We start from the raw sequence: 23,304 nt of genomic DNA, 5'->3' as shown, positions 1-23,304 counted from the left end.
AAAGTATTAGTTGTAGGCCTGAAAGTGGCATATTCTGACCCCAATCATCTAGCTGGCAGCAGTGTTAAAAGGGTGAAGATCATGAAATTGACGATGATGGTATGCAGAAAAGCAGTGAGTGCAGAAGAGAAATATATCACATTCAAAAGTTGCCTGTGTGTTTCTTACCAGAAGTTTCATTCCTCATATACAGTACTGGGGGCACAGAGTATTCCTTTTCCTGGGTGACTGGGTGCCGCCAAATTGTTTAACTCTGCTGTGAGTTTTTCCATAAACGCACCACACCCATAAAGGCCTCTAAGGGTGCTGTTTGTAAGAAGTCTATGGAGAATGTGCAACTGATTCACATAAGCAAGCGCCTGCTCATGTCCAAAGGAACGGTCTGTGCACTCTGTAACTTGTATCCTCACACTTACGGGCAGATGTTTTAAGGGTCGAATTAAGATTAAAATTAGAGTTTTTGCATTTTTTTTTATGGATAAAACTGTCAAATTCGACTAGGCAATTATCCAAACTCGATTGAGTTTTTTTTTTTGACAAAAATATGAATTTGATTTTTAAGAATTCGCCACTTGAAACCTGCCAAATTACTGTTTAAATGGGAGAGGTCCAGGGATCAATTTGGAGACGTTTGCAGCCTTCCCGACATTCGTGTTTTTTTCCGGAGGAAAAACTTGAATCGAGTTTGATCGAATTCTACTAGATTTTGATTTGAATTTCCGGCTCGTTTTAAATTAGTTAGAGTTTTATTAATTAAATTTTATTAATAAATTTCGCCAAGCCGAATTTCGAAATTTGAGTTAAAAAAAAAAAAAACTCACATGAATTCTAAATTTGACCCTTGATAAATGTTCTTATTGTTCAGTTGAAAATCTTTGCAAGTTAAAGCCCATTTTCATTAGAAGTTGTATTTATATCCGTTTGCATTGATATTTTTCGAAAGGTGGTTCTGAGCATTTCTGAGGTTGTGCCATTTCACTCAGTGTTGCTGTTGTGCAACTCAGTGATGTGGCAGTCGGCAATAGAAATATAGCGTTAAAATTAGGGATGCACCGAATCCAGGATTCTGTTCGGGATTCGGCCTTTTTAAGCAGGATTCGGGCCGAATTTGCATATGTAAATTAAGGGTGGGGAGAGAAATCACGTGACTTTTTTCACAAAACAAGGAAGTAAGAAATGTTTTCCCCTTCCCACTGATTCGGTTCGGTATTCGGCCGAATTTTTCACAAAGGATTCGTGGGTTCGGCAGAATCCAAAAAATTGGATTCGGTGCATCCCTAGTTAAAATGGAAATGTAGTATAGTAGTATATCTGATGAGACCAGACTGATCAGAGCTGTAATGCTTTTTCTGTTGGCACAGGGTGCCCATGCTCCGGGCAGCAGGAATGTTCCACGCCATATTTTTTTCCCAAACTTCTGACACCAATGCTTCCCTGGTACCTGTGCCTTGGAACTTTCCCACTGGCAGAGTAAATAAAACCAGGGGAAAAGCACCTTAATTATACCAATCTTACAGTATGTTATATGTATGTTATATGTATAATAAGTAAATGGAAATATAGGCATTCTGCAGAGTCTCTATATTTTTATGTACTGTACAAGTAACTTATTTTTTTTAAATAGTGTATTTTGCTAAAAATGTACAGATCTGCTGTTAAATAACTTTTTACTTGCTTTATCTTCAAATATTTTGCCACCTGTATAGAAATTAAAATCCTTGATATTGCCTCCTCGTGTCTTTGTGGGACGCATGATGCAGTTTCTACTGTTACAAACTGTGTTAAAAGAGAAGGAAAGGCATGTTATACATGGGCATGCCAAAAGTTAGGCACCCCCAAGTGAATGTATTTACTTACCTGAAACACCAGGGTTGTGCTCCTATCAGCAGAAAACTGCACTGGCCTGGGGTTATACCAGTGAGCACCACGGAGTGATCCACTTCCAGCTTCTTCGTACTTCTCGCGGCTGCACATGCACATTAGAGTGAAAAGCCGAACTTTAAAAAGTCTTTTTCATTCTACTGCACATGCATTTGCCCCTGGAAATTTAAGAAAGAAGCAGGAAGAGGATCACTCCGTGGTGCTTGTTGGAATAACCCCCGGGTCAGTGCAGTTTTCTGCTGATAGGAGCACCAGCCTGGGGTGTCAGGTAAGTAAATACATTCACTTGGGGGTGCTTAACTTTTGGCAAGCCCATGTATAACATGCCTTTCCTTCTCCTTTAAGTGATTATGTTCCAGAGTTTCCCCTGGAGCCAACTTCAATATTCACTATATGGTCGATGAAAAAAATCGATAAATGGTGAATAAATACCAGCTGTAGCTTTTACGATCACTTTTTTAGGGATGCACCAAATCCACTATTTTGGATTCAGCCGAACCCCTGAATCCTTCACAACAGATTACGTTAACGTACTGAATCAAAATCCTAATTTGCATATGTAAATTAGCGGTGGGAAGAGGGAAACACATTTTTACTTCCTTGTTTTGTGACAAAAAGCCACATGATTTCCCTCCCCGCCCCTAGTTTACATATTCAAATTCGGGTCCGGCCAGGCAGAAGGTTTTTGCCAAATGTGAATATTGCTGAAAAAGGACGAATCCTGGCCGAATCCCGAACCAAATCCTGGATTCTGTGCATCCTTACTATTTGTGCACTTAATTAGTGTGAAATGCAAGCAAAATGTAATCATTTTCTGCACTTTAAATTCGGGCACATTTCTGGGGGAATCATTTAATCTAAAGAAGAAATCCATTTTTTCCTGATCTAATGATTCTATCACAGCTTTCTGGAATTTGTGTTCAGTTCTACTTCTGTAACAAGAATGTCTGTAAATACCTAAAAAATAAAAGTACATTTTCATATTAGAGGAATACATCAGGAACATATTATGTGTGTGAAATGACAACGGATTGGACAAAACTAGATATAATTAGTATCAGCGTATTGATACCAGATTCCTGAGTAATAAAACTATAAGGTACAGCAGTATGCACGGACGATCCAGGGTCTGATGTCCACTTCCCCCCACACTTACCTCTTCTGTTCTTGGAGCGGTTTCTGCCTTAAATGAGACAATTTTAAGATCCAAATTCTGGGTTTTTGATCAGAAATTTAACAGGGGTAAAGTACCTCTTGAGCCAATGTCTAAATATCCCTGGCAACATTTTCCAAGCAATGCAGCAGAAATAAGCATACTTTAGAGTGCAGGACCTAACAGTAAATTGATGCCAGAAAAACGTAGGAACTCAATGGGTCAAAGTCTTTAATTTGAAGTCTTTGATTTTAAGAAATTAAAAATGTTTCCTAAAACTTGCACTTTGTTTTTCAGCTTTTACATATTTTTAAAAAAAAAAAATCCAGGACAAGCTGAAATTATAATGCAGATCTTTCTTAGTGTCCACAGAGTTTAGGTTTAGAGCCCAATTAACCATGACATTTTCTCAGATTTTCTGGGTGCCGGATCTATATCCGATTGCTTCTTGCACACACAGATTATATAAATTTAGTAAAATATTTTCTAATGAAAGGGCTTTTTCTCCAATACACTGTTGTTAAAGTGCTTTACGGGCTGAACCGTTAGGATATAATTCTTTTGCTCCTTATAGAATTTAGGATTCTGCCTTGGACCTGGAGACAAAGGAGTCCTTTAAATCTAGGATTGCAAATTGCGGAGATAAACTTATATCATTTATTTGTCACTATAGCGCCTACAATTTATATTAGATTTGATAGTAACAGATGAAAAAAATGCATCTTGCACTTTAAAGCAGACAGACCTGGATAAAACATTAGAAACATGAACATCAGTGAGTCCAGAATTCACAGGATTTACTAAATGACGAATTGTGTTTTTTTGGCATAAAAAAAAATGATTTGCCTATTTATTGAAAGTCGAGCAGGACAATTCACGACCAAAAAAACCCTTAGTGCTAGAGAACTTTCACCAGGTGAATTTTCACTCAGGCAAATGATCACGATTCTGTTTATTCATCAAAATGTAAAGGTTTCTTTTTGTTACCCTTTTTGCCAAAGTCTTTTTCGCCATGTTGTGACTGGCAAATTAATAAGATGAAGCTGCATCCTCAACATTATTATGTCAGTGACATCATATCTGGTGTTCTCAAGAAAAGTCATTATGACGAAAATGCCAGTGGTTTCTTTTTCATATTTATAAAGTGATTATGTTTACAGGTTGTACTGTACAGATATATCGGATTTACAGCTCATGTCACATTTGGTTTGGGGTGGGCTCGGGTGGGTTCTTGGGCTTATTTCTCTAGTGTCTTGATTTTGCTTCCTTAGCTAATTATTTAAAAAAGTGTCCAGCTATTTCAACAACATCACTAATAAATACAAACATAGGACCTTTATAAACCCACTTGAATTTAAATTAGTGTAAAGTTTCGCTAGGAAGAAAGTAACGCTATAGAAAAACCGGTAAGAAATCTCTGCGCTAACTAATCGTCACAATAGACCTAAAGGGCACATATACCTCTTAACACAGCTGATCTGGAAAAACTTGGTCCATATGTGAATCATTTTATCAGAGCACTAAACTGTGGATGCACCAAATCCACTGTTTTGGATTCAGCCGAAACCCTGAATCCTTTGCAAAAGATTCAGCCGAATACCAAACCGAATCCTAATTTGCATATGCAAATTAGGGGTGGGAAGGGGAAAACATTTTTTTAGTTCCTTGTCTTGTGACAAAGTCAAGCAATTTCCCTCCCTGCCCCTAATTTGCATATGCGAATTAGAATTCGATTCAGCCGAATCCTGGTGCATCCCCACTAAAAACAAATGCTCTGTAAGGCTACAAACAAATGTATTGTTATTGCTACTTTCTATTCAGGCCTCTCCTATTCCTGCCACTTATTCAAATCAATGCATGGTTGCTAGGGTAATTTGGACCATAGAAACCAGATTGCTGAACTTGCAAACTGAAGAGCTGCTAAATAACTGAAAAAAACATAATAAAAACCAATTGTGAATTGTCTCCGAATACCACTCTCTACATCATACTAAAACTTAATTTAAAGGTGAACAACCCCTGTAAAGATATACGGACACCAGAAAATAACCTTTTTTTTTTATATGTATCATAACATTATCTTTGAATGCTTATTTGCCTGATGCTTTTACATTACGGTCTTATGCCCCATGTTCCTGTATGAGGGGGCTGCCATATTTGTGCAGCAGGAGTCCATTAGCATTAGAAACTTTAACCGACAGGTTGAGAAGGGACAGTCAGGTTGGCAAAACAGTCAGGTTTAGGAACTTCAACTAATAAATTACAAAAGCAGATCAGCAAAAAAAGGTCAACATGGCCTATAGGTAACTTTTAATGTAGATTAATATTTTAAAAATTAACATTTTTAGTGTCAGTATCACTTTAAGATGCTGATGCAGCCCATTCAGACCAAGTTAGCAGCTTATCTGCCCAAGGTTGGGTCCTCCCTGATGGATCATTAGTCCCCAGTACAGAATCAAATTTCCCCAAAGCATCCACGCTGTACAGCCAGTGGAGACAAACAAAGAATTGCCTAATATTTTATCAAACATAGAACAGGAACTAGTTACCCATGGGCTAATAGGGGACAACATCCCTGCCAAGGAGGTCAGAATACTGTTAGTCAATATTGGGATCATCCAATAGGGGATTTATCCCTAGGTGTCACTACATTCTTTGCCATTAAACCACTTTATCACACATAAATAAAACAGAGAAATGTCATAGAAAAACAAACCAAAAAAAAAAAAAACACCAATCTGGTAGTCTAGGGTAAAATGGTGAAAGGGAAAAAAAAAAGGATCATGTTTTCTTTATACCCCTTAATATTCACTTGGAGCAAATTGAAAGCAGCAACCTAATATAACATCTGGATTAGGATGGGGTCCTAGATGACCAAATCCCAGTCCTTTTATTGTCCTTACATACTTGGAAGGAAAGGGGATAAGAGATCAAGGGCTACCTAGTCAGTTAGAGAATGTTGAGTCCAGAACATAATATCCTAACAACTCCTGCAATTGAAGTATGGAGGCTTCTTCCACAAAAAAAAAAGTAAAACTCCAGGTTCAAAATGTTCTGGAAAATGTCCTACCATCAAGCTTCACTAAGGTATCCTTACAGAAGAGGTAATGGTTTGTATGGGTTTGTCAAGCCTTCCACCAATAGGGAGTACCACACTGAGACAGAAAGAACTTTCCATAGCTTTTTACAGTGTTTTAGGAACCACCACTCATCCATCGTAGAGTTAGATACAAGTCCTTCTGCAACTCTAATATTTGAACAGAACAGCCTTTAAGGAGCTCTCAATAAAGCCAATCCTCCGGGTATTTTTCACTGCATTGTACACTCCTCTGCACATAGGAACTAGTGCTGAACATTTCAGGGTTTGAAAGACCTGGAGGAACCCAGAACGAGCTGTCTGGGCCCCCTACTCTGAGAACTTACTATGGTGTGTATCTTCCTGGGGGACGTTATCCTCATATACTTTCTTCCATCCTGGAGCAGTGTCTGCAATTGACAAATCTCTGTCCCTGGTAGTCATGCTTCCCAGTGAATCTGGTACAGGTGTTTGTGGTTTTCTCGCCTCTTTCTGTAACTATGGTCCCCCTGCCACCCATCTCTGTCTTTTACCCATATGTGCCACCCATCTCAGTCTTTTATTCATATGTGCCACCCCAGATATACCTCTTGCCTCTGTCTGTGACCAACACTTCTTTGGGGAATCATTTGGGAATTGCAACTGGAATATATTACTCGTCCCAACTGGCATCCACCATGGGGATGGGGACAGCAGATGGTTGTTCTGCAAAGCCTTAGCGATGATAAGTACATCATATTTAATCTGTTTATATGAAAAGGTCACACAACAGTGGACATGTAAATTCTAAACAAACCAAACTCATAACGGAACAGCATGACATGGGCACCAACTAATATGACTGCCTCTGTATTTTCATTAGAGAGCAGATTCAGACTTCAGTACAAAGATATTTTCTGACATTTTGTCGCTTGTGCTGAAAATTTACCAGGCCACAAATGCAATGTGGGCCATCACCCTAATGCATTTAGAAAAGCAAGGATCACTATGTTGCACATAGGCAAGCCATCAGGATGACTCAGATAGCTAGTTATATAGATGACGCCATCAGACTTTTGTGGCACCATGTCCAGACACCATTTTTTTGTGCCAAGCCCTGCCTCTAGATGGTGCTAGTAGTTGATTTTCAATCTGCACAGCATGAAGTGGCCATCTTTTCCCACTGTAATCTACAGGAAGAAGACAGTCAAGGTTCTTGCCAGTCTTATAGCTTGAAAGACAGGTCAACAAGACAAGCACTAAGTACCGTGGCTCAAGAATACTTTGCTGCAGAACAAAATTGAAAGTTACACAGCACAAAAACACTTATTAAAGCACAAACCAAATGTCAAGTTTTTAAAACTTTTTTAATTTTTAATTTTTTTTTGGTTTTATTTTATATTATCTACAAAGTAAAAGAATTTTTTTTTTAACTTAAAAGTTATACCACTGCTATAATACAGCAGCAACGTCATCAAACCTGATTCATAAATAATAATCCATCAGTTTGACGATAAGAATCTTTACTGAATTGGTTTCAAGTTTAGTTAATTGTAAAAGGGGTTTAGAGTCTTGACTTTTTTTTTTTTGGAAGGTGAAGATAGCAGCAAGAATCTTGTGTTAAGTTACTTCCTTTGCTAGCTGATGAGTTCATAACTTAGAAGGGCCTTTAGAAATAAATAACTTCCAGTTATCAGCAAGCAAAGACAGGGCTTTTGGAGGACAGATGAAGCACACTGTGAATAGCCTGTGAACTTGCACGTGCCTCTGCCCGGTCTGAAACTTCCCACTGCAAGATGATCAGTTAGCATTCCTATTTGATGTTACAAGAAATCAATTTAACAAATACGAGAAACTAGATGTCAGAAGCCTCCAGTGTGAAGAGACGCAAGTGGTGGTAGGGTTCCAGCCGTTTCACATTCTCTCCGCCAGATTCACAGCTACTGCTGGTGGTGGGCTTGCACTATGGGACAAGATAAAAAAAAAGCGCAATTGCCGGTATGTGAATATGAATCATGTAAATAGACAACTGTAAATTCATGTATGTAGCATACATTTTATACAAAAGAAAGTCTACAGCCTTTGTAAAGGGCATCTTTCAAGATCCTTTGCCATTACTTTCAAAAAGCTTCTATAAAATAGGGATGCACCGAATCCAGGATCCGGTTCGGTACTTAGCCAGGCTCCGGCCATTTCCAGCAGGATTCGGATTTGGACGAATCCTTGTGCCTGGCTGAACCGAATCCTTGTCACAAAACAAATCAAAAAATGTTTACCCTCCCCCTCACTGATTGTGAATGATTCGGCCAAATACAGAACCAAATCCAAAAGGATTCAGGGTTTCGGCCGAATCCAAAAAAGTGGATTCGGTGCATCCCTAATACACACTATTTCTATTTTCTAACTTTTACAGCTTGGCTATTTGGCTGTTCAATTCTGTGCTCTCATTTGTTGACTATTCGTAAGCTCCATTCAAATACCTGTCAGTTCTTTGCAGCAGTTCTTTATGAGATGTAGCCACTTGTATTTGAGCAATTAATTGCTAGTTTTAAACGTATCTGTTCACAATCCATTTGCAAACCATTTTCACACCTCGGCTGAATATAAAGGGATATTTATAGATAGAACTTTTGTGTAGCAACTTTGCCTTTCCTCTGAAAACTTCTATGACAAAGCTTCAATACAGGAGAATTTTACAATTGCCTATTCACATGCTTATGAGAAACTAATAAACATAGCAGTTTCCGCTAATGATCAGGACCACTTACAAGGCACTAATACTAACCTGAAGGATGTGGCATATAGGAAAAGTGTGCAGTTGAGACGGGAATGGGCTGTAGGGCACTTTGACCAAGAGCAGCTTGAGGACCCCCATGTGGCTGAGCAGTCATCAACATCATGGGATGAGCAGTTGGATGAGAAGGAACCATTCCAGACTGTACATGAGCCTGTATTAAAACATTTTAGACAGTTTAAAAAAAATAAACCAGTGGCACAAAAGAATCCTCATGGGTGCTGGTAATACTTAAAGGGGTTGTTCACTTTCACATAAATGTGCCTATCCCAGTAGATTAAGTAATTTTAGGCAAAACTGCAATGTATGTGTATTAAAAATTCTTCAGCATTGTTGAGATAATTACCTGAGAAGTTTCCATTTCTCTCTATGGCAGTGCTTTGCATAGGCACCTGCGGCAGGGGGTCGGCAACCCCTTTTTAGACAGGACTACATCATGACGCTGAAATGCTACGCAGAGCTGAGAATGGGCAGTAAAAGCTTCAACATTTTCTGTGAATGTCAGCTAATTTGCATGACTTTCTTCCCCTTGGTTCACGTTCCATACAGGAAGTATGCATGCTTTCACTGGTTCTAGAGATCATGCTGGTGGTATGCTATTATCTCATGTACAATATATTCGATGCCTTAACAAGGGTAACTTTCTGCCTATATGATCATAAACTAAATGAACTGTGCAGTCTGGTGTTTTCAGCGATACATGCTGGGGGAGAGGGGACCCAAATAACAGAAAAAGGAGCCGATAAGTTTCTTGACAAAGGGATCATTAAACAGCAGGAACTAAGCAGACGCATTCCTTGTCCATGTATATGCTAGGGGGAAAGGGGGGGGGCACATACAGATTAATGTGTAAGCAAGCACAGATAACGGGCTTTAGTTTATCGCACAGGTTCTGTTTCACAGTCTTGCTGTTGAATTTAACGCTTACATTCCCACATTTTTAGCAGTATGATAGCAAGAGTGCTGGATGCATACACTTATTCAATTAGAGTAGGGTAAAGGGAATGCCAGCACTGTGATGTTATCATGCTCCCCACACTGCTATTTAGAATATTATGAGTTGCATGTAACTGAGGTTTACAAGCCCTTTAAATACCATTGTCACAGAATTAACCCCATTCATTCATTTTATTCTGGTCACAAATGCCATTGCATATTTACTTCTTAAAGGGTCCCATATGACTTGAAACAGGTCATGACAGTAATGAATGCTGGCTGCTTCTGTAATGTTGTAGTAGCTACCCACCACAGGAGAAGATAGACTTGAAAATCTTCTACTTGTTTCCCAATCATTATTGCAAAAGGGAAGAGACAATCTCTATGGTAACATGCACAGTACACAGATTGTTAAACAATTTAATACATTATTGAATCACAAGTGATTTACCTGTTGCACATGGGCCATGTGAGGTTGATTTGTATATGCTTGTTGGACATGTGATGGGTGAATGGTGAAAACAGTCTGCTGAGTTGGGAAGCTGCTTTGTGGGGACTGCGCATTGGATCCAGGCGTCATGGCTGGAGGCGTTGGAGCAAGAGCTGCATGGTAAAATGCAGACTGCTGCTGTTGGTTAACTAGATGCAGAGCCTGTTGCGCCTGATGTTGATGGTGCTGTAATAATGATTTTTAAAAAGGGGGGGGGGGAAGCAAGGGAGGTAAGGCTTTTATCAATAATTGACAAACTATCAAACATTATCAAAAGAGTTTCTTTTTAAACTTTAAGGGTGAAGAACACAAACGGTGAGGGAAAAACATTACATGAAAAATTGCGTGAAAAAAATGGGTTGCACATGAGTTTATAAAAGTCACTATTCCCCTTTAAAAATGCAGATCAAGGAGTTTGTATATATGTAGTTTCTTTCAACCCCGACACCCCCCCCCCAAATAAATCTACAGGCAGGTTAATTGGGTCCTCAAACTGACAAACCCCCTCATGCACTAGCGTGTGAATGTGATAGGGAGCTTAGACTGTACTAGGGCAGGGATTCACACTAATCTCTGTAAAACAGTGCAGGATATGTTGGCACTAAATAAAGGAAGCAAATCATTAAACAAGCAAAATATCAGATTTTGCTGCTGGCATATTAAATTCTTTAGAAACACACAGAAAGAAAGCAGAACAACAAAGGCAGGGGAATTGTACGATACAGTAGCTATTTGATTGAAATGACCAGTTCAGCCTCTTGGCTAAAATTGTATACCATACTCTGGAATAGGACATATGGAAATTGAAGGTGGCTTAAGTATGAAAAATATGATTTTCAGCCATACAAATAATTGTAAAGGGAAATAAAGTTATATGCATTCACTTCCCCACCATCAACCAAGACAACTGAACCCTGTAACATGCAGTATCACACACAAAGTTCAAGACATAAGCATTCTCCGTTATCTCACCTGAACTGGACTTGGAGCTGGGTGATTTCCCCCATGCTGGCCTTGCTGTTGGCCCGTAGGAGTTGCTGAAGGCTGAGGATGAGGAAGGTGTTGGTGCAGGGCTGCATTTGGGTGTGCATACTGCTGAGCTAATGAGCTAGTTGAAACTAAAAGCATTAAAAAGAAATGAGCAAATCTGTACCTAAAGCCAAAACAGTATACTAATTTTAAGCAATCATTGGAGGTACATAGTATAAGTGTAACACTTTATATCCAATGGTTTTTGTCCCCCCCCCACTAAACACAGCAGCTCTGTGCACTCTATAAAGGGTAGTGAACTGTGACCTGATCAAGGTTGCATATTTAACAGTACAGGTACAGATACGGGATGCTTTCTCCTGTAACCCGTTATCCAGAAAGCTCCGAATTATAGGAAGAGTATCTCCCACACACTCCATTATAAGCAAAAAAAATCGTAATTTTTACAAATTATTTCCCTTTTCTCTGTATAAATAAAAGCCAGTAGTAACCTGTACTTGATCCTAAGCAAGCTGCATAAAACCATATTGGCGGCAAACTAGTCCTACCGAGTTAATTTACAGTTAAAATGATTTAAGCAGACTTAAAGGAACTGTAACAACAACAAATGATTTAATTTATTGTTAAAATGATTTAAGCAGACTTAAAGGAACTGTAACATCAACAAATGATTGTTTTAAAGTAATTCAATAATAATGTACTGTTGCCCTGCACGGTTAGTTATATAAACAAGCTACTGTGTAGCCATGGGGGCAGGCATTCAAAGCTAAAAAAAGAAGGAAAGGCTCAGGTTTACATAGCAGATAACAGATGAACGCTGTAGAATATGAGATGCTACGAAACATTTCTGTTATCTACTATGTAACCAGTGCCTTTGCTACTTTTTTAAAACCGAATGGCTGCCCGCATGGCTACACAGCAGCGTGTTTATAAACTACCCCCTAGGGGTGGAGATGCTGAGCACTTATTAAATTTGAGAGAGGCGTTCTGGATCCTAAAGATGGAGACTAGGTTACCGAACGGCTTGAATACTAGACATGACCTGTTATATTTATATTAGAGTGCCGGGCCACTAACAGGATTGGTATTCAGCTACAAATATTTCCCTCTCCTACCCTCCTATTTTCAACTTATTACTTATTTTCTTATTTTTCTTTCTTTTTTCTTTTTTCTTATTTTTTATTTTTTGATGCTTTTTCCATTTACATCCACCTACCACCTTTTTTGCATATTTTAATAAATCATACTGTACATATACATTTTGAAACCTTTTTTACTGGAAAGGTTTACTTCTTACACGCTTATTAGAAGTCTTTAAGTATTAATTACTGGTTACCCACTCTCCAGGGCGCTATAGTAAAACTTACACACATTCTTACAAGGATTGTCTGTTTTTTTAATATGAAAAACGAGGTTTTGACCTTTAGTAGACTGGTTTTAATAGATAATAAAGTACATGTGTTTTTAAACTGCATTACCTACATTGAGCCCAGTAGGGGTCGCTATTTATGTTTTGTATATAACCTGTCTGTTTGGTCCAAGATGTATGCCTATGATTAAGGGAGTGATTCCCGAAACGCGTAGGGCGTTGGATCCTTGTATGTATTTGGAATAAATGTATATTCCACGTATCGGAGTGCCGTCCTTCTTTTCTGATGTCTAAGTGAATTCTAGCAGTGGGGACGCTGCGGACTGAGCACCCGATTGGGGCAGCTAACAGGGAGTGTGAGCTTGGAGCGGTCCCCCTCTTGTGAAGCGTGTTTATATAACTACAATTGTAATTCTGAAGGAAGAACATAAATTTTACTAGTGGTGCAGAACAACAGTAAATCATATTTTAAAGGAAAACTAAACCCCCAAAATTAATACTTAAGCAACAAACAGTTTATATCATATTAAGTGACATATTAAAGAATCTTACCAAACTGGTATATATACGAAAGTAATTATTGGCCTTTTACATCTCTTGCCTTGAACCACCATTTTGTGATGGTGTGTGTGCTGTCTCAGAGATCACCTGACCAGAAATACTACAACTCTAAAGTTCCCCATAGACGCGACGATTCTTCTTGCCGAACGACCGATTTTAGGGAAGCCCGACCAATTATCGTGTGATTAGTGGTATTCGAACGATCGTACATCTTACGATTTTTCGGCCGACATCTGTCGGGAAATTGATCGGCCAGGTCAAAAAATCTTTGTCGGTCCCAGTGCAATCTCTCTATGTTTGCAGGGCCAAGCAGGCAGCTCCCCTTTGTTTTCCTGGTAAATTGGTCTTTTTAGTTGATGGTAAATTCGTACGATCGTACGATCGTTCTGAGAAGATCGTGGTCTCACGATCAGGATCTGATCTTTTAAAAATCTCAACATCTATGGCCAGCTTTACATGAAGAAGTGTTGAAGCAAAAGACAGAACTCTTAATTGGCTCATGTGACCTAGCAAGTATACCGGTAGTTTGTTTGGTTTGTTTGTCTGCACAGTATCATATGATCCCAGGAGGGCGGCCCATAATTGGCACCCCCGTCAACTTTTCTTTGCTATCCAACTTTTTTGTTAACATTTAAATGTAGCTCACCGTTAAAAAAAGTTTGGGGATCCCTGTTTTAAAGTATGATCCAAGTTACAAAAATATCCCTGATCCAGAAAACATTAGGTCCCAAGGATTCGAGATTATAGTTCATATACCTAGATACCTATAATTTGTTACTGGTGCAGCTAACTTCTGGGTACAATTCACTCCACATATTAAATCAGAGGAACTGCACTCCTTTTATTGTTCCAGTTGAACTCAATATTCTACCCAATATAAAACGCTGGCATGCACAAGTGTGTACAACAGTCTTACAATACTAGGTCAAGTAATTTATCAATTTTAATGCCTAGAATTTACAAAATATCCACATTTTGCATTAAAAGGCAAAAAGATAATGAATAGCACTTGCAATAGTTTCATTTACACATTAAGGTACTTACCATACATGGTATGAGTTTGTTCAGGAGTGGCATACTGTGCAGCGGAGGATACCAGGCCAGCCTGTGCATGAGATGGTGGTGCCATCATTCTTGCGTTCCCCTGTATCACAGGACTATATACATGCGGGTGCTGAAACACACAAAATTCATAGATTCTAAATAAATTAATTTTAAAGCTGCAAAATAACAGGATTTTTGTTACCGTTAAATCAGTTTCTCTGTAGTCAATAGAGGGACACAGGGAATAGCTGGGGTTAAGCTCCACCCTCCGGAGGCAGGACACTTGATAACTGATTAAAAAGGGGCGCGCCCTAGGGTCTGCCTTAACCCACTGCTACGCCAACCTAAATCAGTTTGTACCAAAGAGACTGCTGAACAAAAAAAACATAAAAACTATCAGAACAGATAAATCATGGAAGAATTCCCTCATGGGCCAACATGTTCAACATCTCACCGCGGGGCGGGAAGCCCTGTGTCCCCCTATCGACTACAGAGAAACGGATTTAATGGTGAGTAACAAAAATCCTCTTTTCTCTGTCATCTCAGGGGGACACAGGGAACAGCAGCCCGAGAACAGCAGGGTGGGAGCAAGAGATAGTGACACATTACTATTCCACTGACTAACACCTTTCAGCCAAAGGCAGCCTCTGAGGAGGAAAAGAGGTGTGTAGACTGTAGAATTTGGTGAATGTGTGAACAGAGGACCAGGTAGCCGCTCTGCAGATCTGATCCAGGGATGCTGAGTTGAGCCAAGCCCAGGAAGCACCCATTGATCTAGTGGAAAGGGCTTGCACCCCTTCTGGTGGTAATTTCCCCTTGGACACGTAGGCCTCATGAATGGTTTCCTTCAACCAACGTGCAATGGAGGTCTTGGCTGCCGCCATACCTCTTTGAGGTCCGGTCGGAAAGACAAACAGTTTCTGTGAACGTCTGAAGGTCTTAGATTTCTCCAAGTACCAACGAAGGGCTCTGACTACATCTAAGCTGTGAAGACGCCTTACCTTACGGTTCTTGGGCTCCGGGCACAAGGATGGCACCACAATTTCCTGATTTATGTGAAATGAGGACACCACCTTGGGTAGGAATGAAGGGACAGTGTGTAGAACTGCTTTATCCTTGTGGAAAACGAGATAAGCTGGGATAGGTTGCTGAGCTCAGAAACTCTCCTGGCCGATGAAATCGCCACTAGGAACACTACCTTCCAGATGAGCCACTTGTCGGAAATGGTCCCTAGTGGTTCAGTAAGGCCTCAAGGACTATATTTAGATCCCATGCAGGGGTTGGAGGGCGAAAGTGGGGCGCCACGTGAGCTACTCCCTGCAAGAAGGTATGAACGGAATCTTCTAGAGCCAGTCGTGAGTGAAAGAGCCGCCAATCCGAAAGTTGTACCTTCAAGGAACTGAGCTTGAGGCCTAGCTGTAGGCCGTGTTGCAGAAAGGATAGAATTGTTGGAATGTTGTATTCGAGGAACAGTAGCTGAGCATCTTGACACCAGTTCCAGTAGGTGCACCACACTCTGTGATAAGCTTTAGAAGAAGTAGGTTTGCTTGACTTTAAAATCATGGCAATGACCTCTTCGGCTATGCCTCGTCGTCGCCACATGTCTGCTTCAATAGCCATCCCGTCAAAGCGAATAGGCCTGGGTTGTGATGGGCTATGGGCCCCTGACACAGAAAGTCGCTCCTAATTGGGAGACAAATTGGATGTGCCACCGACCGTTCTTTAAGATCGGAGAACCATGTTCTTCTTCTGGGCCAGTAAGGAGCTCTCACGATGACCGTGGTTGTTGACTGTTTTATCTTCTTGAGGACCCGAGGCAACATGGGAAGAGGGGGGGGGGGAATATGTAGGCTAGGTAACTCTGCGTCATGGCATCCACCCCTACAGCCAACGGATCGCAGGATCATGCAAAGAACCTCTTCACCTTGCGATAGGATCTGGAGGCCATTAGATCAATCTGGGGAAGGCCCCACTGCCTGACGAGTAAGGAGAAGACCTCTGGGTGAAGTTCCCATTCCCCTGGATCCAGCTTATTCTGGCTGAGGAAATCTGCTTTTGTGTTGTCTACTCCCGGAATATGGATGGCAGATAGTCTAACTAGATTGTGTTCCGCGCACCTCAGGATCAATTGGGCTTCCGCTAATGCTGCCTTGCTGCGTGTTCCCCCCTGCCTGTTTATGAATGCAACTGTGGTGGAGTTGTCGCTCTGTACCCTCACTGATCTTGCATGCAATTGGTGGGTCCAGTGAAGGAGAGCCAATCACACCGCCCGCAATTCTAGAATGTTTATAGGAAGTTTGGCTTCGGCCGAGGACCATCTGCACCATCTGACCTGTGATGCTGCCACTGCTGGTGCTCTCCCCCCGGCCTGGGGAATAGATCCCCTGACTGACCTTCTGCCACTGCAGTGTCAGAGGTACTGCTGGTTAGGTAGGGTAGCAGGTAAGTTGTATTTCTGCCCTGGTGCGGGTTAATAGGGAACTTATGCTGCTGCATAATGTTCCTGCCTGGGGAGTATGGAGAATACCATAAGTCTGGAGTGACTTAGTTGATTCCCTGTGTTGCCAGCAGAAGAGCCTGACAAGTGCTTGCTATACGCGCTGCAGTGTGGCGTGAATGGGACAAAATGGCGCAGATGGAACGCATGAGGCTGGACAGCGAGGCATGCGTTCCATCTCAGGCACGCAGCAAGATAACGCCTGGAACGTGCCTTCCGCTTCAGCGTATGCACGGGTTTTTGTCAGCGGCTCTCTGCATTCCTCAACCCCCAAAAAGTGCTTTTCCTGCCCGGATACAACCGGAGCGCCGGGGAACTGGAGCAGACTGCGATGTGAGGGGAGGGAAGAGGTAAAGGCAAGGAGATGCAAGCAGTTAGACCATTGTTGGGGGACACCAGGCAAGTGAGAAAACCAGTTACTCACATTTGTTGTCCATACCGGCCAAGTACTATCTGCATCCTTAATAGGAGCAGGAATGTAGTGGGTGGTCGGTATAGCCCAAGGGCTAGGATGAGACCCCGGTATGGTATCCCACGAAGGAGGAAAAACTGGCTTGACTTGTGTGCAGGATGTCCAGCCTCCTAGCAGGACACTTGAAAAACTGATTAGGTTGGCGTAGCAGTGGGTTAAGGCAGACCCTAGGGCACGCCCATTTTTAATCAATTATCAAGTGTCCTGCCTCCGGAGGGTGGAGCTTAACTCCAGCTGTTCCCTGTGTCCCCCTGAGACGACAGAGAAAATAAAAAAGCACCGGAGCCAATTTAATTTAGACTAGCAAAATTTCATGAGCAAAAGTTTTTAGAAAAAGATAAGGTTTTGTGCTTTAAAGGAGAAGAAAAGTCATTAACAACAATATGGGTTAAAAATATCAGCCATTATAGCAATACTACCATATTACCCCAGTGCAGCTTTGCGATCCATAGTTTGTCTAGGAAACAGCAAAGTGCCAGCAAAGAATCAAGTACCTCTATTCACTTAGTGCAGCTTCCTTTTCTCCTGTAGCCAGGGTCAGACTGGAGCCTTGGGGGCCCATCAGGGCTGCAACAGGAAGGGCCCTCCTGGCAGTCCCAGGGGCCCCCTCCCGACCAATTCCCATCGCTGATGCGCACATGTGCGGAAGACACGCACGCACAAATGCCGTGGCCATTTCTTTGTGGGGCAGCAGGTCTGACCATTACAGTCCAGTCCGACCCTGCCAGTAGCAGTGATTTCCCGGGGCAAATGCGTGCCTTTTTTTTTTTTCTAATTTGCATACTGTGCTGTGACACGACGCCGTTATTCTTGACTCTAGAGGACAGTCTGCCAAATTCCAATCAGGTCACCCCTATCATTTTCCAAGACAACTACACTGCTTATGTCAGTTAAATTTATTACAGGCACCCCTCCTTCTACAGCAGGGATGCCATGGACGTTGATCGTCTACTAGTAGTTCCCAGTCATGCTCCTGGTAGACCGCGACCTGGGGCCTGGCATCAGAAGTGAGCGAGAGAGGACCCCAGGTCGGGAAAGTAGGGCTTGGCTGAGAGCGAGGGCGGGCTTAGAGCAGAGAGGGAGGCCAGGCCGAGAGCAGAGGTGAAGGGAGAGCTGGGCGGGCTGAGGTGAGCAAGCATGAACACGGGAGGGAGGGCAGAGAAGGGAGGGCTGACAGCAGCAAGTAGGGACAAGTAAGGGGAAGAAAGGGCTGAGAGCAGCAAGCACGGACACGGAGGGGAAGGGAGGGAGGGCTGAGAGCAGCAAGCACGGACACGGAGGGGAAGGGAGGGAGGGCTGAGAGCAGTAAGCAAGGAGGGGGAAGGGAGTGTGTGATTGTATATGTATAGTGGTCAGTCTCTCTACTTTTGCACCAGGATATGTAGGCTAAATAGATAGAATAGTATGTGGTGCCAGTAGTTGGTTTGCTGTAGCATGGTGCAGTTACCTTGTCCGTGAATCACGTGACCTTCCAGATGGTGCTTTCAATAGCCATGCCATTATGGAGAGTCTGTCCAAGCCAGGGTGCCAGCAGGGGCCTTGTAGCAGAAGATCCAACCTGAGTGGCAGTGACCATGTGGGTGCTACAGAGAATTTCCTCTCATAAATGAACCAGACTCTCCTGGGCCAAAAGGATGTGATAACAATTGCCTTGGTATGGAAAAGCTGTATATGGCTATTGATAGATTGTATCAATGGTATAGGTGGGAAAACATACACAAGTGAAAGTCCCATGATGTTGGTATTGAATCTACTACTACCCAGTCCTCTGGATCATGGTATCTGGAGCAGGAACGAAGGACCTTGTGGTTTAACCTGCTGGCCACTTAGTAATAATATGTGTAGGTTGGTCTTCTGGAGCAACCACTGGAGTGAGACTCTTGTGGCCTTTGACAGAGTAATGAAGAAGCCCAGATTGCCGTTGGCTCTGTGCCAAAAACGTGTTTTGGCTGACACAGGTTCGGTGTCAGGGCCGGATTGTAAATCTGATTTGTCCTTAATGGATGTTCGCATTAGTGGCTGAAGTAGAAAGGACCCGCAAAGGAGTTAATAAAAGATATAGTGTAAATATCAAGAGGCCCCAGGGGGTTAGATTTCAGTAGCCTTTGTAATATAGAAAACCATAGCAAAGCAAAAGAGCTGTTAGTTTGGTGTGGGAATAATCCTCCTGGAAGGATGTAAACTGTACAAGAGGGGGGTCTAAGGACAGGTGGGTCTCTTCTGGATCCACGGCTTATTCTGGATCCACGGCTTAACCCAGGTAAAATACCCAACAGGTTACCCTGCGAAGATGGGAGGTAAGCAGGTACAGAGAAGTCATGTACAAAGGTCTGCAGGTGTTAGAGTGAACTGGGGAGGTGGTGCTGGACAGAGGACCTTTGGCATGTCTACTGAATATTGGTGTCCTTCCTAAGAGCACAGACTTATGGTGTGTCTACTTCACATTGGCACGTCCTTCTGGAGTCCAAATTTTACCTCCCAAAGATGTTGACTGAGAGCAAGATTTGAACCATGGCAACATGTGTGCCCAAGACAGCACAAGAGTATACCTTGTAATGGCAGGATTGGGATCCCCTGGACCATGCCTACACCAGATCCCCCCAAATGACAGCGTTGAGGCATGTCCTTGTTGCTGGCCAGGAGGTTTTGAAAGAAGTGAGGCAGTACTATAGCATGCCCAAAATAGAAAATAAAATATATAAGGGACCCTAGCTCCCTCAAACATCCTACCTCCATGCAGGTTGGAAAAGAATTGAGGAAGGGGAGGTTAATACAAGGAAAGTGGACAGTCTCTGGTGGAGGGATTTTTGTTCTAGAGGGAAAAGCTGTATTAACCCATGTGTCTCCTATGCTGCCAAGGGACAGTGAAGAAATTAAATCATATTCAAGTATAGTAAAAAAATTAAATAAAGATGAGTTATTACCTGTGACTGATAGTGCTGTACATGCTGCATAAGTTGTTGATTTGGAAACTGTTGAGGACTGTAAGTCACATACTGAGCAGAATAAGCAGGTGGAGTAGCAACTATTTGTGGTCCTGCTGCAGATACTTGATGCATCATTGTATTCTGGTGGTGCTGATCTTGCCGTTGCTGGGTCATACTGGGTACTAAACATGAAAAACACATTAAGCACCTATACTGTATTTGTGATACAGTGATCCCAATTTATACTTTCCCACTGGACCATTTACCTTAGTCACTTCAAGTGCAACTGAAACAAAATTACCCCTTGTATGACTGGGTTTTCACTACACAAACCATGTTGTAATAGACTGTGTAGATGCAGTTTGAAAATGTAGAGATTTTAGCACAGTGAAACACAGCATAAATGTCCTCCCCTAAAATCATGCAGCATACACACATACATGCAATCCAGATGTCACTGTCTCACCTTTACCTGCTCTGTATGTCTTGGCCTGGTTCACTGGCATTGTGGTCATTGGAATGGAGTATAATGGCTGAAAAAAAATGTATTAATATTTATATTGGTTCTGCCAAAGTAGTAGAAAGATATATATATAGATATATGTAGATAGATGATGTTAGCATCTGTAAAACTTGCTTTTATTGCCCTTCATTCTGTGACAGCACTGACCTATGGCTACTTGTGGAAGGTAGAACTTGCTAAATCCCACAAAGCAGAAATCATAAAGTATCTCCACAATGGAAAGAAAATTAAATAAATCCTGCTAAATTTGCAAATTTAGGGGTAGTTTGATCATGTTTTCCCAGATAGTTCCAAGAGAAGCGCCCATTGCAATTCATTGTTCGATGGTAATTGTCATTAACATACTTGGCATTACTCCAGCTACTAGACCAAGAGGACCCTGGCTTCTAATTGCAACTCAAATTTCAAATTATCAGAATAAATGTAAAAATAATTTTAAGGCTTAGTAACTGCAACCAAAACCAATCATCGCTTCGCAATTTACATTGTTGTCAAAATTAGTTTGTTCTTTTTGCACACAACACGACCTTACATAAGATGACACCATTTCTGTATCAAGATCAAAACATGAAAGTACATCCACACATGATTTGATAGGTCATAATATTTAAACATCTTTTTTTGACAAATATAATTACCAATCAAATAATGTGGGTATGAAAGATTACCTGAACTCCAGGGCTCACAGGAACTGGATACATCATATTCGGTGCAAAACATACTGGTTGGGTGTACACAGGCGTTGGCTGCTGATGTCCAACCATTGATGGACTCGCCTGAGCTTGCGGACGAGGTGAGGTTGGTGTTGTTGAAGGCTTGGGCTAGAGCAAAAAAAAAAAAAAAAAAAAAAAAAACTAACACTGCTGTAAAACACTTAAATGCACAAATATATCTGTGTAACTTATCTGCAATTACATTAGAAAGACCTTAAGGAACATACCCTAGAATTTTGTGTGTAGTTGCTGCATAAAGTGATCATCAGATCAGTATTTTGCTGGCCTGCTCAGCAAAAATAATGCTTGCTTGGCTCAGAATTCCATGATCTGTATAAAACCCAATTGGTCTTCGGCTTTTATATGGTCATGATTTCCTTTGTCACTTATAATATCCCTATATATTACAACAGGTGGTACGTTATTCGTCATATGCAGACAAACAAATTCCGTTTACTGAAATGCAGACAACCACTCTGAACTCCAACTCAGTAAGCAGAGCTAATTTTGCAAGGTGTAATTAGTTCTTTATCAGAGAGCTGCATGAGATGAAATGTCTGGTTGCTAGGGTAACTTCGACCCAAGCAACCACATAGCTGTTCAAATTCTGCCAAGAGTTGCCAATTAAAATAAAAGATAGTCTCAGAATATATTGCTGTCTACATCATACTAAACCTTAATTTAAAGATGAACTCCTCTTTTAATCATGGTTGCTAGGAAAGCTTATCCCAAGCAAAGTTATCATGAATACATACTTGGCTTAAGCAAGAAGAGCATTTTTAACAAAAATATTAGACATTGAAACACCATTGTAGCAATTAAATAAAAAGGTATGTAAAGCACATACCCCTTTCATAAACCAATATTGGCTGATTATACAAACTACAATATTCCAAATAAGGAAAATGAAATTACGGAGCAATACTTAAATGTAGTATTTCAGAGGAGGAATCATCTTGTTTGGTGAAAAAATAGGTTCTAAAATATTGGGGGCTAATGACAGAATGCTTCTATCTATGTCAGCATAAAACTAATAATCCTCAGCATAAAATAGTCACTTGGCAAACGGTATACATTTCTTAATTCTAGATTCCATGTAGAAATTAAGAAAAATAATAATTACATGCGCAAATGATCTTGGATTGAACTCCTTTGCATTTGGATTAAGAGTAGATTTTCTCACTTGCCTGAGAAAAAGATAAAATATCAGCAGTTAGTAAAATGTAAGCACAGTAGTCACACATCTAACTTGTATGGCAGTTCTTTTTTGTAAAAGTTAAAGGAAAACTATACCCCCAAAATGAACACTTAAGCAACAGATAGTTTACATCATATTAAATGGCATATTAAAGAATCTAACCAAACTGGTATATTTAAGTAAATATTGCGCTTTTACATCTCTTGCCTTGAGCCACCATTTTGAGATGGTCTGTGTGCTGCCTCAGATCACCTGACCAGAAATACTACAACTGTAACAGGAAGAAGTGTTGAAGCAAAAGACACAACTGTCTGTTAATTGGCTCATGTGACCTAACAAGTATGGTTTGTTTGGGGGCGGCCCTTATTTTTTAAAATGGCAATTTTCTATTTATGATTACCCAATGGCACATACTTCAGAAAAGTCTATTATGAAAATGGTTTATTTACATGAAGCAGGGTTTTACATATGAGCTATTTTATGCAATATCCTTTTTATAGAGACCTACATTGTTTGGAGGGTATAGTTTTCCTTTAATAAATAAGGGGGGGGAGGAAGTGTCCATTAAAATGTACATTTATTTAAAGCATCAATAAAAATATACATGATACTCCACCTGCCTCAAAAACAGTCTGGGAATTCAAAACACAAAAAGTGGCCAATCACAAACATTTCTTCTGAACATAGCGATTTGTTGAGCC

At 41.0% G+C, this 23,304-nt stretch overlaps 1 protein-coding gene across 5 annotated transcripts in view; it reads right to left on the bottom strand.

Moving 5' to 3' along the window:
* Positions 1 to 7,437: 7,437 nt before the first annotated feature.
* Positions 7,438 to 23,304, bottom strand: part of atxn2.S (ataxin 2 S homeolog) — a 60,681-nt gene continuing 44,814 nt past the window's right edge. For 4 of the 5 annotated variants that reach the window (XM_018244210.2, XM_018244211.2, XM_018244213.2 and 1 more), the window contains 9 exons: positions 22,529 to 22,592; positions 21,361 to 21,513; positions 20,636 to 20,702; positions 20,167 to 20,351; positions 14,274 to 14,403; positions 11,282 to 11,427; positions 10,271 to 10,495; positions 8,875 to 9,037; positions 7,438 to 8,052 (listed from right to left, as the gene is read on the bottom strand). In XM_018244210.2, coding sequence (XP_018099699.1) covers positions 8,030 to 8,052; positions 8,875 to 9,037; positions 10,271 to 10,495; positions 11,282 to 11,427; positions 14,274 to 14,403; positions 20,167 to 20,351; positions 20,636 to 20,702; positions 21,361 to 21,513; positions 22,529 to 22,592 — 1,156 coding nt within the window. In that variant the 3' untranslated portion in view covers positions 7,438 to 8,029. The remainder of the gene's footprint in view (positions 8,053 to 8,874; positions 9,038 to 10,270; positions 10,496 to 11,281; positions 11,428 to 14,273; positions 14,404 to 20,166; positions 20,352 to 20,635; positions 20,703 to 21,360; positions 21,514 to 22,528; positions 22,593 to 23,304) is intronic. The other variant, XM_018244212.2, reaches the window with a different exon arrangement.

Source organism: Xenopus laevis, chromosome 1S, assembly GCF_017654675.1.
Source record: "Xenopus laevis strain J_2021 chromosome 1S, Xenopus_laevis_v10.1, whole genome shotgun sequence".
Lineage (NCBI taxonomy): Eukaryota > Metazoa > Chordata > Amphibia > Anura > Pipidae > Xenopus > Xenopus laevis.
This window is presented reverse-complemented; position numbering and strand designations above follow the sequence as displayed.